Source organism: Rhinoraja longicauda, chromosome 6 (assembly GCF_053455715.1).
Source record: "Rhinoraja longicauda isolate Sanriku21f chromosome 6, sRhiLon1.1, whole genome shotgun sequence".
Lineage (NCBI taxonomy): Eukaryota > Metazoa > Chordata > Chondrichthyes > Rajiformes > Arhynchobatidae > Rhinoraja > Rhinoraja longicauda.
Genome location: NC_135958.1, coordinates 39,528,953 through 39,544,651, shown reverse-complemented (window position 1 = coordinate 39,544,651; position 15,699 = coordinate 39,528,953). Strand labels below are relative to the sequence as shown.

General features: G+C 39.4%; 1 protein-coding gene across 1 annotated transcript in view; it reads right to left on the bottom strand.

Annotated features, from left to right (window-relative positions):
- spg7 (SPG7 matrix AAA peptidase subunit, paraplegin) overlaps positions 1 to 15,699 on the bottom strand; it is a 57,096-nt gene that overhangs the window by 6,564 nt on the left and 34,833 nt on the right. The window contains exons 11-16 of the mRNA XM_078400851.1: positions 9,602 to 9,704; positions 8,334 to 8,444; positions 5,190 to 5,305; positions 4,152 to 4,308; positions 1,726 to 1,889; positions 480 to 557 (exon numbers count right to left, since the gene is read on the bottom strand). Coding sequence (XP_078256977.1) covers positions 480 to 557; positions 1,726 to 1,889; positions 4,152 to 4,308; positions 5,190 to 5,305; positions 8,334 to 8,444; positions 9,602 to 9,704 — 729 coding nt within the window. The remainder of the gene's footprint in view (positions 1 to 479; positions 558 to 1,725; positions 1,890 to 4,151; positions 4,309 to 5,189; positions 5,306 to 8,333; positions 8,445 to 9,601; positions 9,705 to 15,699) is intronic.

Sequence of the window (15,699 nt, the reverse complement as noted above, 5' to 3'; positions counted from 1 at the left end):
GACATTCAGATCATCTATTCTTTATCGGCTCACAGAGCTATCCGATTAACCCACTAATTTTCTCCTCAAACTCTTCTTACTATATTTTATCAATGTCCACATATTCTACCACTTACCTATACACATGGGGTGATTTAGAGTGGCCAATTAACCTACCAACCTACATCTCTGGAATGTTGCAGGAAACCAGAGAACCGTCACACAGTCACAGGGAGAATGTGCAAACTCCACACAGACAGAGATAAGGACTGAACCTGGATCTTTGGTGCTGCGAAACAGCAGCACTACCTATTATGCAACTGGATCTGTACCCTGGATGTCAATTATCACCATTATTCCAGACAAACCACAGCATTTAAAGGAATCCTATCAGGTATTGTGACTGAATATTTTGTCTTTAGTCGTACCTTCCTAAAGACAAAATATGCATTCCATTCTCTTCATTTTTCAGTTCAATTGCACAATAAGCAGTAACTTACTTTATTAAGTTTGTCCCTGTTATCGATTAATAATTTCTCTGTGTGTCTGTAAGCACGAGCCACCAATAAATTGACTTCCTATAGAATTAAGAAAAAAAAATCATGGAGCATAATTGAAGTTATGACAATGGTGTAAACTAACAATTATGAAACACCTACTCAACTTTTTTTGTCTTGTTTGTTTGTAATAATAGCACTATGATGGAAAACTAAATTCATAATACTTGGAAAAGATTCAACCAAATAGTCAACCTAATGGAAAGTAAAGTGCAATTTTTCCATAATCCGGTCCATAATACAACATTAGTAAAAGTACACGTTACATCTCTAGATCTACAAATATAGAAATACATCTGCTACTATACCAAACTAAGACCAATCATGAGAGAGGCAGGTGTGGACCCCTTTGGCTTGCTCCACCAATCAATACAAATTATGGCTGATCTTTCACATCAACGCTCTCATTTCGAATGCCCTTTCCCTGGACTTCCTAGAGCTAGATCTAATAATCTATATATTGAATATATTCAGCAACTGAAGTTCCACAACCCTCAAGGCCCCGAGTAGCTGATCCCTTGTTTTGTGATCTAGACTTCATAATCAGAGGAAATGTTGACCCCATATATACCCTGCCTTGCCCCTTCATAATTATGTACATTTCTATGACATCACCTCATTTTTGAAACTTGAGAAGATATGCCCTTAGTCCTTGTTTTCTCATTCTTTTGATGAAGACTGCTATTTGTGCTATTATTTCACCTACCTTCTTACAATTACACCATTTAATCCAGGTAAAGCACCTAAAACTTTGTCTTTGTATCATTTTTCCCCATTAGGATGCTTGTGTTTATTTGCAGTCGCTTCTTGTCCGGTTATTTTGCCAACCTGCATTACTATTTTTGTCTTTTAACTTTAAAAAATAAATTCTCTCAACAGAACTGATAGTCCCAACATTTAATTTAAAGCCATATCTACTGCAGCCGTAGTTATCTAATTCACGAGAACATGATCCCAGGCCAATTCAAGTGAAGCCTGGTCACAAAAACTCACAACACAAAGATCAAGTGGCTTTCAAATGTTAAACTGTATGAAAAATAATAAATATCCATTATTCAAATTTATTCTTAGTTAAGTTTAATACCTCACTTCTGATTTCCTCAATTTCACTTCTCATTACAACCAAACATCCTCTATACAAGATGGCAAAAAAGGAAACTTTGGGAGTCCTCAATTATTTTATACTTACATGATCCATGTGCGCCTGAAGTCCTTGGCTGAAAGGCCGTCGACCCATGATGCCCTTCTCCTCATTATCGGGGAATGAAACATGACCAATTGACTCAACCATTCCATAGCATTTTACCATGGAATAAGCCACCTTCGTAACCTTTTGCAAATCATTCTGAGCACCTGCAGAATAAACATTATTGCATTTGTTCAGGAGGTCACTGTCTGTATTATTTTACTGGCTTCTAAGCATATCAGATAAATTTTATGGACAAAAAATATAATCAAAATAAATAGGGGGGGGGGGGTAGAATAACTTAAAAGCGTGAAAGCAGTAATATTTTACTTCAGAATGTGAAGTTAACCGGATTTAACTTCTCATATACTAAAGTAAATAAGCAATACTGTAGCCTATTCGCACGCCCATTCAGCTTTAAATCTTGCACCTTTAGATCGGGTAGCTTATAGATTGGTATAAAAGGGGCAGTATGGTGGCACATGGTTATTCCTGCCGCCTCACAGCTTCAAGGGTCTGTGCTCAATTTTGACCGTATCTGCAATGCATGGTCTGCACATTCTCCCTGAGACTGCACGAGTTGCCCACAGATGCTCTGGTTTCCAGCCATGTCCTAATACTTGCTGGTTGGTTAATTGTCTACTGAACATTAAGTGCGGGTGGAAGGAACATTTTAAGTAGTTTGTGGGGATTTGAGATGGTATAGATTTCAGGGAACTGAGAGGCAACATAGGGCTGAAGGGCTAAGAAAATGCAAAATATTTAAATTTCTCAATTGATTTTTTTTTATAATGACTATGAATCCATCCAGATATTTGATGAATTTGAGGAAAGGTACAATTTCTATCTTAAAAGTTATGATTTGAATGTTAACATGAGTCAGAGATGAATATGAATTTAAGCAAATGTTAATTCAGGATGGTATGGAGAGATTCTTTACAATTAAATATTAATCCTGTCTTAGATGTACGTACAGAAAAGTTATTATATGAAAAATAAGAGTTTTCTCAAGAACATTTATAATTTTACAACAGCCAAAACAGTCATTCATCTCATTTGCTGTTTCCTTGCTGTGCAACTATGATGCTATCTTTTCGCTTACAAGAGACTGCATTTCAAAAGTACTTGTAGCTGAACAAAGGCTGTGATGTGCATGATGTGTAAATATATATCTCTCTTTTGTTAAATACACAATTTTCAACTCGCAAAGTGCTTATAGCTCCTGAATTAAGAAAATATGACTAGTGCTGAATTTGCACATAGTGTGGGTAAGATCAACATAATTAACATTGCAGATTAATGAAATTTCATCAGCAGTTAACTACGTATCTCCCTCCACATTGTCTTATTTGCCGAGTGTTTCCAGTGCTTTTCAGCTTTTTCCCGCAGATTTTTAGCAACTGCAGTATTTTCAGGGGGCACAGAAACTCTCTAACTCAATAATTCAGATAGTTAAGGTTCATGGATAACCACCACATACAAAGTACTGAAGGTGCCTGGTAAATATTCTGACTCTATGGAGCAGTGGGAAAATAAATGTATGTTACGGTACGTTAGAACTTTATTTATGCCAGGAGGGAAATTGATCTGCCAAAAGTCATAAAAACACAAAAAACATGAAACGTGATATTAAAGTGACAAGTGATGCAAATATTGGGGGTGGGGGGAGTCAGTCTCAGTCTACCCCATGACAGAAGGGGGAGGAGTTGTACATTTGATAGCCACAGGACAGAAGGATCTCCTGTGGCGTTCTGAACTGCATCTTGGTGGAGCCAGTCTGTTGCTGAAGTCATGGAGGGGGTGTGCTGTATTGTCCAGGATGCTCCGCAGTTTGAGGAGCATCCTCCCCTCCAAGACCACCTCCCATCAATCCAACTCCGCTCCCAGTTTGTATATACCATACAAACAGAATATTCTGGAAAATAACAGATCAGGAAGCATCTGTAGAAAGTGAAGCAGTGCATGTCTGAAACTCTTCATCATGTTGGTCTAGGAAGCAGAGAAGGTGGAGAAGGCAATGGGTGGAACAAAGTACATCTCAGTAACCGGAGGAACTCTCTCAAGAATGGAGCAGCACAAGTATCATTGTTATAGTGGCAGAATTGAGGATGTTAAATTCAGCGATTCACATAAAAATTATACTTTGCAAGGATTGATCATTTTCATGTAAGACAAGGAGGGAACATCATCCTGATTCATGCCCTTCCACATTTCAATGCCTTCAGTACCAAGGTGGCGGTCTCCAATACTCTCAACCAGAGGTGATGAAAAAATACCAAAGACACAAAGAGATAGCCAATAAGAATAATCGTCCAGAGAACTTGGATAACTAGAACGGTGAATACGCAGGATGTCAGCCTGTCAGAGCACAGTACAGATGGGAAAGAACCATGAAAATATTGACAAATCAGGGATTATTCAAATTATACCTGTTGTGACTTTATTGAAGGTAATAGCTTCTGCAACACGCCCTCCTAAAGCCATACACATGCGTTCAAAAAGCTGCTCTTTGGTAAAAAGGTACTTCTCTTGTGGCAGGATCTGTGCAAATCCAAGTGCAGCATTTGTTCTTGGTGCTATGGAAACCTACAGAAAAAACATTCTCAGATCAGGAATTACTTCCAATGCACCTTTGTCATTTAAAACATGAATTGAATTGTTAAAAACAAGTTTAAAAAATATATGTGTTTCATCATGTTTTCTAAAATTAAACACAATAAAGGAGGTTCATATCTATTTTCCCACGGGCAAATTGGTCTGTTATATGTCAAGGATCAGCTCCACTTTACTAGCCCTGACCCAGGAAACTGGGGTGTGGAGGGGGGAGGGGGAGTTAACAGATAACATTACTTCTGCTCTCAAGTTCTATGCTATGGTTTCTACTCATTGCCATTGGGCATAAAAAGGAATGGACGTGACAAGTAGATAGTTTGCTTCCTTGAGCTGAATATTCGAAACAATTATATGTTAACAATTTTTAAATTAAAGCTCAGCACTTCCTTCACCATTGTAATGTCTAGTGTTATCTCCACTAGCCTGCCTGTATTTACACATTAACACTTCACTAAATACTAATCTTTTCATCCTACTTTTCAGTCTTGTTTTGAAATAGTAATTTTCTCCATCCATCCCATTGTTAATTGATATCAACAAATTAAATGGTAAAGATTCAACTTCACTAGGACACGATGTCCTAACCTCATATACACAAAACCGCTACACATTAGTTGCTGTTAAATACTTTCTAGTAATCAGTTTACAAGAGTACAATGTGACAGTGTCATTTTTCCCAGTGGACAACCCAGTTTACTACAAGATAATGATTCGACGAAGCCATTCAGGAAGATGCTTACTTATGGTGTTTGTGATATTTATTAGCTATTTCAAACAGCAACATTATTTACACAAGTCTATAAAAACCTGTATTAATGTGAATCATCTATATGTTAAAAAAAAAAAGGCAAAACCTTCAAAACAGCTTCTGTATGCTCAAGAAGCCAGCCCACAAGGACATGTCCAGATTCATGGAAAGCTACTATTCTCCTTTCTTCTTTGGAGAGTATTTTGCTCTTCTTGGCAGTGCCTCAGACAAAAATGAAATAAACATGTGAACAAAACTAAGCAAAGGTTCCCAAACAATCAACTACTGTTACGAACTGGATCAATACTTGACATTTTCAGCCTTTATTCACTAATCACTGGACAATGATTTTGGTACATTTGAATAGGGACTATTGTACATTTCTCAGAAAATGGTAAATCGAGGTATATCAAATGTGTATTAATGCTGTATTTTAAAAATAATACACCAGAAGTAGCCAATTCTGCATTAGCTCACTTTGTAAAAGTGCTATGTTAAAGCTTTGCAAACTTATCTTTTGGCAAGATTGTACTGTATCTTTCGACAAAAGATGCGCTATCATGAGATTACATTGTATTATTTCTAGAAGGTCTATTCCCCTTTCAAAGATGCGCCACTCACCTTTGAATGGTGAGCTATCTCCTTAATATTTGTCAGTGCCACTTAATTATCTTTCAATAGTTGACATAGTTTAGCTTTGAAAAAGCTGCAATTGTAAGGCATAGGTTTAAGGAAAAGGGAAAAAGATTTTATTAGGAACTTGAGGGGCAATTTTTTCAGAGGGCGGTGGGTCTATGGAACGAGCTGCAAGTGAATGTAGTTGAGGCAGGTACAATAATACTAGTAGGGGGAAGGAGGAAAAAGTGGGGTATTGCAGATGAGGTATGTAAAATTGGAAAATTCAACTATATATAACCATTAGGCTACCGAAGCGGAATATGAGGTGCCTTTTCTTTAGTTTGCATATGGCCTCAATTAGGGACAGCCCAGGACAGGAAAGTCAGTATTGGAATGGGAAGGGGAGTTAAAATGGTTAACAACCAGGACATCCAAAAGACCATGGCGGTGTGAGCAGTGTTGGCAAAATGGTCGCCTCGTCTACGTTTGGTCTCACCCATGTAAAGAAGACTGCGTTGGGACACCGAAGGCAGTAGATGAGGTTAAAAGAGCTATATGCGAACGTCTGTCTAACTGGATGGACTGGAGGAGGTATAGGACAGGTATTACATCTCCTGTGACTGAAGCAAGGAGTCATGAAGGGAACAGCCTCTGTGGAAAGTGAAAAGGGGTCGGGATGGGAAGATGTGACTGGTCGTGGGATCGAGTTGAAGATGGCAGAATTACATGGCTGGAATATAAATGGCTGTGATATCCAGCAGGTCTTCAGTATGACAGTTGGATGATGTCTCATTCCAAGGACTTTGCTGTGAATGTCGGGTATATGCTAATGAGTGATATTCATGCCACCAAAAAGCCAGGCAATGACACATGCCAGGCGCTACACTTGGACCACATTGAGGAATTGGACTTTGTACATGGAACTGATATGCTACAATGCTGAAACTATATTCTGCACTCTGTATCCTACCCTTTGCTCTATCTATTGTACTTGAGTTTGACTCGATTGTATGTGTGGATTGTATGTATGGTACATTTGATCTGTTTGGATAGCATGCATGACAAAGCTTTTCACCGTACCTAGGTATACATGACAATAATAAAAAAACAAAACGTACATGGATGAGTGCAACTCCACCAATTCTCAAGAAGCTTATCACCATCCAGGACAAAGAGGCCCAATTGATTGCCACTTCAACCACCACTGAATATTAATTTCTTCCACCACCGGTACATTGTATTACAGTATAGAGAAAAGGCACACCAGTTGGTCAGCCGGGCTTCTCCAACTCCCAACCCGGCAACCTCTATCACCAAAAAGAGCACCAGGTATGTGGCAGCATCACCAGACTGCAGGTTCTGGTGCAAGTTGAGCATTCACCTAATTTGGAAATATATCCCTGGTCCTTCATAATTACTGGGTCTAACTTCTGAAAACTATTTCCAACAACACTGTGGGAGTATCTTCACCAGAAGGATTGCCTTGGTTCAAGTAGGTGGCTCACTATCATCTTCAAGGGGGAATTGGGGGAGGGAATAAAACTGGTCACCACCGACACCAAATCCATGAAAATCACTAAATACAAAAAAGGAATATTTGAGAGCACCTCTGAGTTCACATGTGGAAATTCAGAAAGTGTTATCTTTCAATTCCCTCGTCCTTTCCTATGTGCTGTTGCCTGCGTTGGTGTACCCAGCAAAAATCAGTGAAAACCAAAACCAGAAACAATGCAGTATATTAAGATTCCCAACCAGCCTATACAAGTGCAATCCAACTAGCCCTGTAATTCTTACCGCATTTCATAACTCCACTATGGAGAAGATAAGAACATTGTACCACTCACACTTAAAACAACACGGTTTTGTTGAATGAAGTGAATCTGGAGATTTTGTGTTTTACAGCATTTTCAGTGTGACAGAGATTTGTTTTACGATGTCTACAATTTCCTTGATAATGGAGAGAAGTTCATTCTTGCAAAGGGATTTTAAAATTCTATTGATTTGTAAGATAAAATCAAATTTTTGTTGTATACTTATGGTTGATTATAAGATTTAAGCTTAACATCGTCGATTGGTCACGATCCTTTTTGAATCCTCTCTAAAATGTTTAAATAGTCATATCCAAAACAACTTCCTAATTTGTTGTGCTGAGAAATGTTCAATGTCAATGTCCGGTGAAAGCACAAAATTACGTCATCTGCTGCATACCATATGTCCCCAAAGTTGACAAAATGAAGTTAACATGGGAAAGGATAAAACCACACCAGGGATTGTTGGATCTGGATCTCTGAAGGGAGCTTTCTTCAAGATTACCACTGGTATCATCATTTTATTACGCATTGGAAAATCTATGCATTTTAATCCATTGTACTCATATAGTTAACTATATTATTACTGTATTATTGAGAGGTAACTATCAGCCATAGAGTGGACTAATTGCATAAGGATTCACAATCAACCAACCCTTGATACACCCTATTCATCCTCATATATCCCATGCTTTACTCATTGCACACAGAATGAAAATCACTATCAGGCTCTTTTTTATATTATGCTTCCCCAAATTGCATGGTTGTACATCCTGTTTAGCAAAAGGAAACTTCATCAATATATTCTCAGTGAATGGACATACCTGCTATGATCTTCTCTACTGAATATTCAAAATTCAAGGTGTCAACAGATTGTTCTCCTTCCCTGGCTGCATGTAATGCTGCTTCATTGCAAATGTTAGCTATGTCAGCTCCTAAAATAAAGTCAGAGAAGTGTACAATTAAACCCAGACTTAAGTGGAACAATTATTGTGTGCCATATTTTAGTTGCACATTTCTAATGCAATTTCAGATACTACACAAATGCAGAACACACAAACAAACAGAATGACAAAGATTATGACACTGAAGGCAGCAGTGATGCCCTTGGAATCTGTGCCAGCTCCACACAGTTGCCAGCTGGACTCATTCCCCCACACTGGAGGAGACTTGCATGTTATTTTTGCCTTTTTCTATCCCCTCCCTGCAAACAATCCCCTTTCTCACAAATTCTGTTGCCAATCACCTATATTCCACATTCTCTGCTTTTTCTGTCAATAGGAAGTGTCTTACATCTACTGTGTCCATACCACCCAAATTTTAAAAGTAATGTGATCAGATCACTTCGTAATCTCCTCTGTTCCAAGGAGAATGCATGAACAAAAAATTGCTCCTGTAGTCAACGAGAATATGAATGTCTTGTATCTCCAACACAATTTTACTTTCATTATCCTCATATCTTGAAGAGTTTTTTTTTACCATCCTGGAACTTATGGAATGTCTTCACAGCTCTCTGGGATTGAAAAGTTGAAAGATTCACCATCCTCATTAGAAGTTCTTTCTCATCTCCATCCTAAACAGCCTACTTATTTTGATAATGTGACCCCGAGCTGTAGACTTTTCAGCCAGAGAACCATTCTTTCTGCACCTATACTGTCAACCCAGAACAAATCCAGTTCTCCAGTGTATCCATGTAACTGAAGTGCCTTGTTCCCGGAATTACTTAAATATTTTATGCACCGACTTCCAGGCCATAATATTTTTACTGGACTGACCACTTCAGATGTGGTCTAAGTAGTGTTTTATGGTCAGCTTCCTTACCCTTGTACTCTATTCCTCCGTTTATAAAGCTCTGGATTCCCATTTCCTTTTTTATCTGCCACTAGCAACTATTTACTCACACATACTCCCAAATCCCTATGGTCTTGCAATTCTCTAAGAATCCTGCCTTTGAATTTATATTGCCTCATTTCATTCTTCCCAACTGAACTGTGACACTTTCCATCTTTCCGCAATAAATTTCATCTTCCAGATGTCTGCTCATACGAAACCAACAGTCAAATCTTGACAATTGTAAACGTTGAAGCCTTACCACTGAACCCTGGAGTGAGCTCAGCCAGTCGTTGTGAATAAAAGGTAGCTGGGCGTGATAACTTCAGACTTTTCAAATGCTGCTCAAAAATCTCCTTCCTCTCCTAAAAATGCGAATAGAATAAATAAGTTAGAATTCTAGGCAAACTCAAAAGACTGAAGAAGGGTCTCGACCCGAAACAGCACCCATTCCTTCTCTCCTTCGCTCCAGAGATGCTGCCTGATCCGCTGAGTTACTCCAGCATTTTGTGTCTACCTTCGATTTAAACCAGCTTCTGCAGTTCTTTCCTACACATTAGAATTCCATGTTGAACAATAACCCTGATAAAATTCGCCCATAGTTAAACTTTTAATGTTATTTTCAAAATTACCTGCAATTTTACTGAAAAAGCAGGCTAGAGATTGAATGAACTGATCCATCCAGAATGATAGCAGCCAGATTATGTAAAATTATAATTACAGAATATCATCCTTCTAGCTCTTTTAAATAAGTTATTTTATAACAATGCACTCCTCCTTCTGCAATGTAATAGTCACATCATACATCCTGATACCTCGAAACAGCACTTTTGTTAAACGCTATAAAGCTGCAAAACATACCAAAAAAATCATAACAATTAAAGGAGCATGGTATATTAAGTATCTTTTGTAAGGAAATACTTGACAATAAGAGTTCTGAATATTACAAAACAAACCCAGTATTTCTATTACTGTACACAGGTTGCTGGCAGCACAATCATATATAACAACTTTGACTAGAAATTAAAAGCTTTAGTTTAATGTCATATGTCAGGTACAGTGAAAAGCTTTTATTGCGTGCTAACCAGTCAGCAGAAAGACAATACATGATTACAGTCGAGCCATCTGCAGTGTACAGATACACGATAAAGGGAATAACGTTTAGTGCAAGGTAACGCCAGTACAGTCCGATGAAAGATAGTCCGAGGGTCTCCAATGAGATAGATAGTAGTTCAGAACTGCTCTCTCTAGTTGTTGGTAAGATGGTTCAGTTGCCTGAGAACAGCTGAGAAGAAACTGTTCCTGAATCTGGAGGCGTGCGTTTTCACACTTCTATACCTCTTGCCCGATGGGAGAGGGGAGAAGAGGGAGTGTTCGGGGTGCAACCTGTCCTTGATTATACTGCTGGCCTTGCCGAGGCAGCTCAAGTTTTAAATGAAGTCAATGGAAAGGAGGTTGGTTTGTGATGGTCTGGGCTGCATCCACAATTCTCTACAATTTCTTGTGATCTTGGATGGAGCTGTTCCCAAGCCATGTTGTGATGCATCCCGATAAAATGTTTTCTACGGCGCATCTGTGGAAGTTGGTGAGAGTTGTTGGGGACATGCCGAACGTCCTGAAGGGCCTGTCCCACTTCCGCGATTTATAAGGTGACTGCCGGTAACGGTCAAAGTCGTAGCAGATCGCTGAAAAGCCTTCGTTTTTTTAACCCTACGACAATGTCTACGACTCCCTCACGGACTTGGTGGGCCGAAAAGGCCTGTTTCCGGCTGTATGTGTATGGTATGGTATGGTATGACAATGCCTACGACAAGCTACCACCTAGGCGCGGCAAGCTGCCGACAACCGGCGATCCAGTCGCCGTGACCTAGGACGTCCACCTACGACAGGGACTACGACAAGCTACAACAACCGAAGTCAGCCTACCTCCACCCTCGACAAGCTACGACCCTGTCAGGTCACAACTGATGACAACGGGGTAGCCATTTCACGTAATTTTGGCACAAAAATGGGTTTGGGTAGGGTCTCCGATCATTCGGCATCATGACTGCCAGGAAGCAACATATGATGGCATTGCTCTTACATCAAATGCAAGCCCTGCTGCTTGCAGCGGCCCTCGTGCTTAAAATTCTGCAAGACAGAAGGACACGAAGAATGGGGAAGAAGAAGCCCAAGAAGAGGTCTGTGTGGTTGAAGCCCTTGTCCCTGAAGAGACCCAATGCAGTGCAGTGTCAAAATAAATGAGAAGAGTTCGCTTTCCAATGCAGTACAATGCTTGTGTTTGTGTTTGTTTTACCGGTCAAAATAAATGAAATTAAAATATTTGAAAGAGATGCCATGAGAAACTACTCGGAAATACAATAACTTAAAACATCAATCTTTGGTCAAAATGTACAAAATTTAGTTTACCGGCGACAACCAAAGTAACCTGGTGACAACCTACGACAGCACCCACGACAGGATGCGACAAGCTACGATCATTGGCGTCAAGCCAGCTGTCGCCGAAAATATTTGAGCAGAGAGAAATTTCCGCAACAACCCGAGAACAGCTATAGCTCATTGGAGACTACTCACGACCATGCCCGTGACACACTGGCGACCGTGCGGCGACAGCCTAGTCGCCGGCAGTCGCCTTAAAAATCGCCAAAGTGGGACAGGCCCTTTAGTCTTCTAAGGAAGTGGAGATGTTGGTGTGTTTTCTTGCCCATTGCTTCAATATGTAATAATAAACATAAACAAGTGCTGGAATTGTTGCAACTGGACTATCTTTATTTGTAATATGAAAGTTCAAAGCATGAAAGAGAATCTCAGGAATTGTAATGGTCAAAATATGGCACACAAATTAACAGAAAAATGAAGCACATCCTCCAGGTCAATAAAGCTCTGACAGGTGTACATCCTTCACTACCCTCGGGAGGATCAATGTGCTTAAATAATTGGTACAATAAAAACAATCTGCATTTATATAGTGCCAATTGCCCAAAAATATCATGTAGCAATTTACAGGAGTACTATCAAGTCAGATCTGATAATGAGCCAGCTGGGCTGGAGGTATAATTTAAGGAACCCCAAACAGGGCTGGAATGTCAAAGAGCAGCAGGATTTTCAGGTGAACAGCACATCTTAAAGCCAAAGGTGGCGGAACTACAATTGTGCAAGTGCAAAAAGTAGAATTGATAAAATGCAGAGATCTAAGAATCGTAATGCTTGAGCAGGTTACAGAAAGGGATCAGGCACCATTAACAAGGATGAACATTTTACAAACATGGTGTCACTGGACTGGGTGCCAGCTGGGAGAGATGAAGAGGTACAGAGAGCTGCACTTTATTAAGATCAAGTTTAGGGAATGGCTAAGTGGAAGACCAGCAGAAGGGCACTGGAATAACTACATCCAAGTTATAGAAGGTACAGTAGTGATGCTTAAAAAGGAAGTTAGGAAACCAAATATAAAGCATTAAAATTATTGGCAGCTGATATCAAGGACGATCCCAAGGACTATCCCACAGAAAAGTGAAATGATATGGACATTTATGGACATAAATGTCCCAGACATCTGGGACATAAATGTCCATATCATTTCACTCTTCTGTGGGATAGTCCTTGGGATCGTCCTTGATATCAGCTGCCAATAATTTTAATGCTTTATATTTGGTTTCCTAACTTCCTTTTTAAGCATCACTACTGTACCTTCTATAACCCTCCAGGCTTTGATTGCTGTGATTGCCTCTGAGTAGCCTCAAAAAGTACCTTTGTTTTAAACTTTATCCTGTTCTATATGTTCCTGAATAACAACGGGGTCTAGAGTTAAGAGCTCCATTTTTTCTTTATATTGATACATTTTTTGTTTTTAAACCAGTACATTCTTACAAATCATCAATGCCAGTCCCATTTCCTTTTTAAACTGTGCACTCGTGGAGGATTTAACAACATGTAAAACAGAACCATCAGCAGCAGGACCTTAGACTGTGGATCTTCCCAACAAACTACATTTGTTCTGAACTTTATCTCCTTGCTGAGTCAATTACTATCTCTTTTTAATTCAATTAGTAAAAGTAGCTTTATCTCCTTTTTGAACTTTACTCTCCTTTTTGAATGCCTATCACTCTTTTGATTCTAATATACCTCAAAGTAATTGCTTCCAGTCCACCTTTATTAAATGATAACTCAATTAATAAAAGTGGTTTTGTCTCAACTTAGAACAGAAGTTCAATCTTCAACATTCTCTCATAACATTTTGACAGGAAAGAAAATAAAGTGATTACTGAATGATATGTACTTCAGTTTTGCATTGTAGTAATTTAATGTATTAATGAATATAATATGTTTATTTGTGTGTTATTCAAATAATGGGCCTGATAAGCTGCAGCAAGTAAGAATTTCATTGTTCAATTCCCAGGACAAATGACAATTAAACACCAAAGATAGACACAAAATTCTGGAGTAACTCAGCAGGACAGGCAGCATCTCTGGATAGAAGGAATGGGTGACATTTCAGGTTGAGAGTCAGGGGAAAGGGAGTCTAGAGATATGGAAAGGTAAGGTGTGAAAACAGCATATCAAAGCAGACGATGCTGAAGTTCATTGTTAGCTGAGGGGAAAGTGACAAGGAGGCATACAATCAGTAAAATTAAGCAGGACAGTGAAACTAGTCAGAGGACTAGGGTGGGGGACCCTTGACCCCTTAAATACCCTTGACTCTTGGAAGTTGTTAGCTGGGTGGAGTAAAAGAACAAAGGGACATTGGAGGACAAGAACACCTATCAAAAAGAGTTGCCCCAAGCATTAACAAAGCCATTGAAAAAAGTAAACAAGGAACCAAGTTATTTTTTTCCGAGTGAGAGATACAATTAAAAAGTAGGAAAGTTAAACTAAACCTCTATTGAACCATTGTTAGACCCACTTACATTGGTTGTATACAGTCCTGCTTGGCATATAAATGCAATGGAGAGGGTGCAGAAAAATGTTTAGAAGAATAAAAAGAGAATAATGAATGGCATAAATAATTAAGACCTCAGTGCTGGAGTTGCTGGCTTGAGAGAGGGACAGATAATGGTTTGCTTGTCCTTCGTGTGAATTCAGAGAATTTTGAAGAGAATGCATAGGTGACCTTGAGGTGCTTGTTGCAAGAAACTAGAACTCAAAAGCATAGAGGAGGCCAACAGACAGAGTTTTGAACCATGTCTAAGATGTTGATCTTTAATCACCCTTTTCTCCAATCAAGCAAAGGCTATGCTGGCACACTGATGGAAGTGGTGAGTTTCTTCACTGATGTTTGTTTCTCCTGATGGATGGCTGGCAAGAAACGAGATGTGCACCACATTTTTCAAGGTTTCACTGTGAATCTTACTGTCAGAGAAAAGTGTTATATAAACCAAGAGCAGATTGAAAGAGGACCTTTGTCAGGTGAACGGCCGGTATAAGGATCATTCTCAACAATGCTGCAGTGAATGAGTTGATAAAGGTTTGGAGGCCAACCCAAGCATGTGCAAGCTCTCTCCACTACAACTCAACAGCTAGGTTCTATTGGTCTGGACTATGAAGTGTATTCACTGGAGGGTACCCATGTTCTCTGAAGATTTGCTCTACACCTACAGGAAATTTATTGGAGGCGGGGTGCAGAATTACAGCGAAAAAAATTAAAAAGTGTTGGGGAAATGATGTAGCGTTGTTTGACAGCTGTCTTCATTGGGAGTATCTCAACTGGTTAAGATCATGGCTTACATGGCCTCATGAAACAAACGCAAGGTGGAGACAAATTTCAGTAGGCGGTCAAATTTGAGAAGAATACTCAGCATTGCTGCTTGTTGCTCGAGATGTTAGCTTGATAATGGTAAAAAAGCTATGTCAGTGCGGCTCCTTGCATTTCTCTTGGACTTGTCACATGGTGAAGATCATGTCCACCTTGCATCTACATGACCAGAGATTTGGGAAACAGCTCTTTAACCATTGGGATAAGGCAGCTGTAAAGGACCATGGCGAAGAGACCATGGGGTTCAGAAATGAAGCCAGACATCCAGCCAGAGATCAGACCATAGCAAAAGGGTCTGCCTTTTGGACATCTAGAAAGGTCCGGCTTTAATTTCCTTCTTCATCAGGAGAATGTATCTGGAAATATTTCAGGAAACATTCTATCACAAAGGCCTCCCTTTGCACAATAACTGCATTGGACAAACGGATGTCTTCAAAGTAGAAAGCTTTGTTTCCAAAGGTCTTACTGCTTTTCAAAAGTCCTTTCTAGCTCCTTGTAATCTGCTACCGATTGCTTTGTAGACACATCTTTGGATCCCAAGCATCTGGGTGTTAATCAAGTAAAACCTCTCCAAGCTACTTTAAATACATTTATGATGGACACAAAATGCT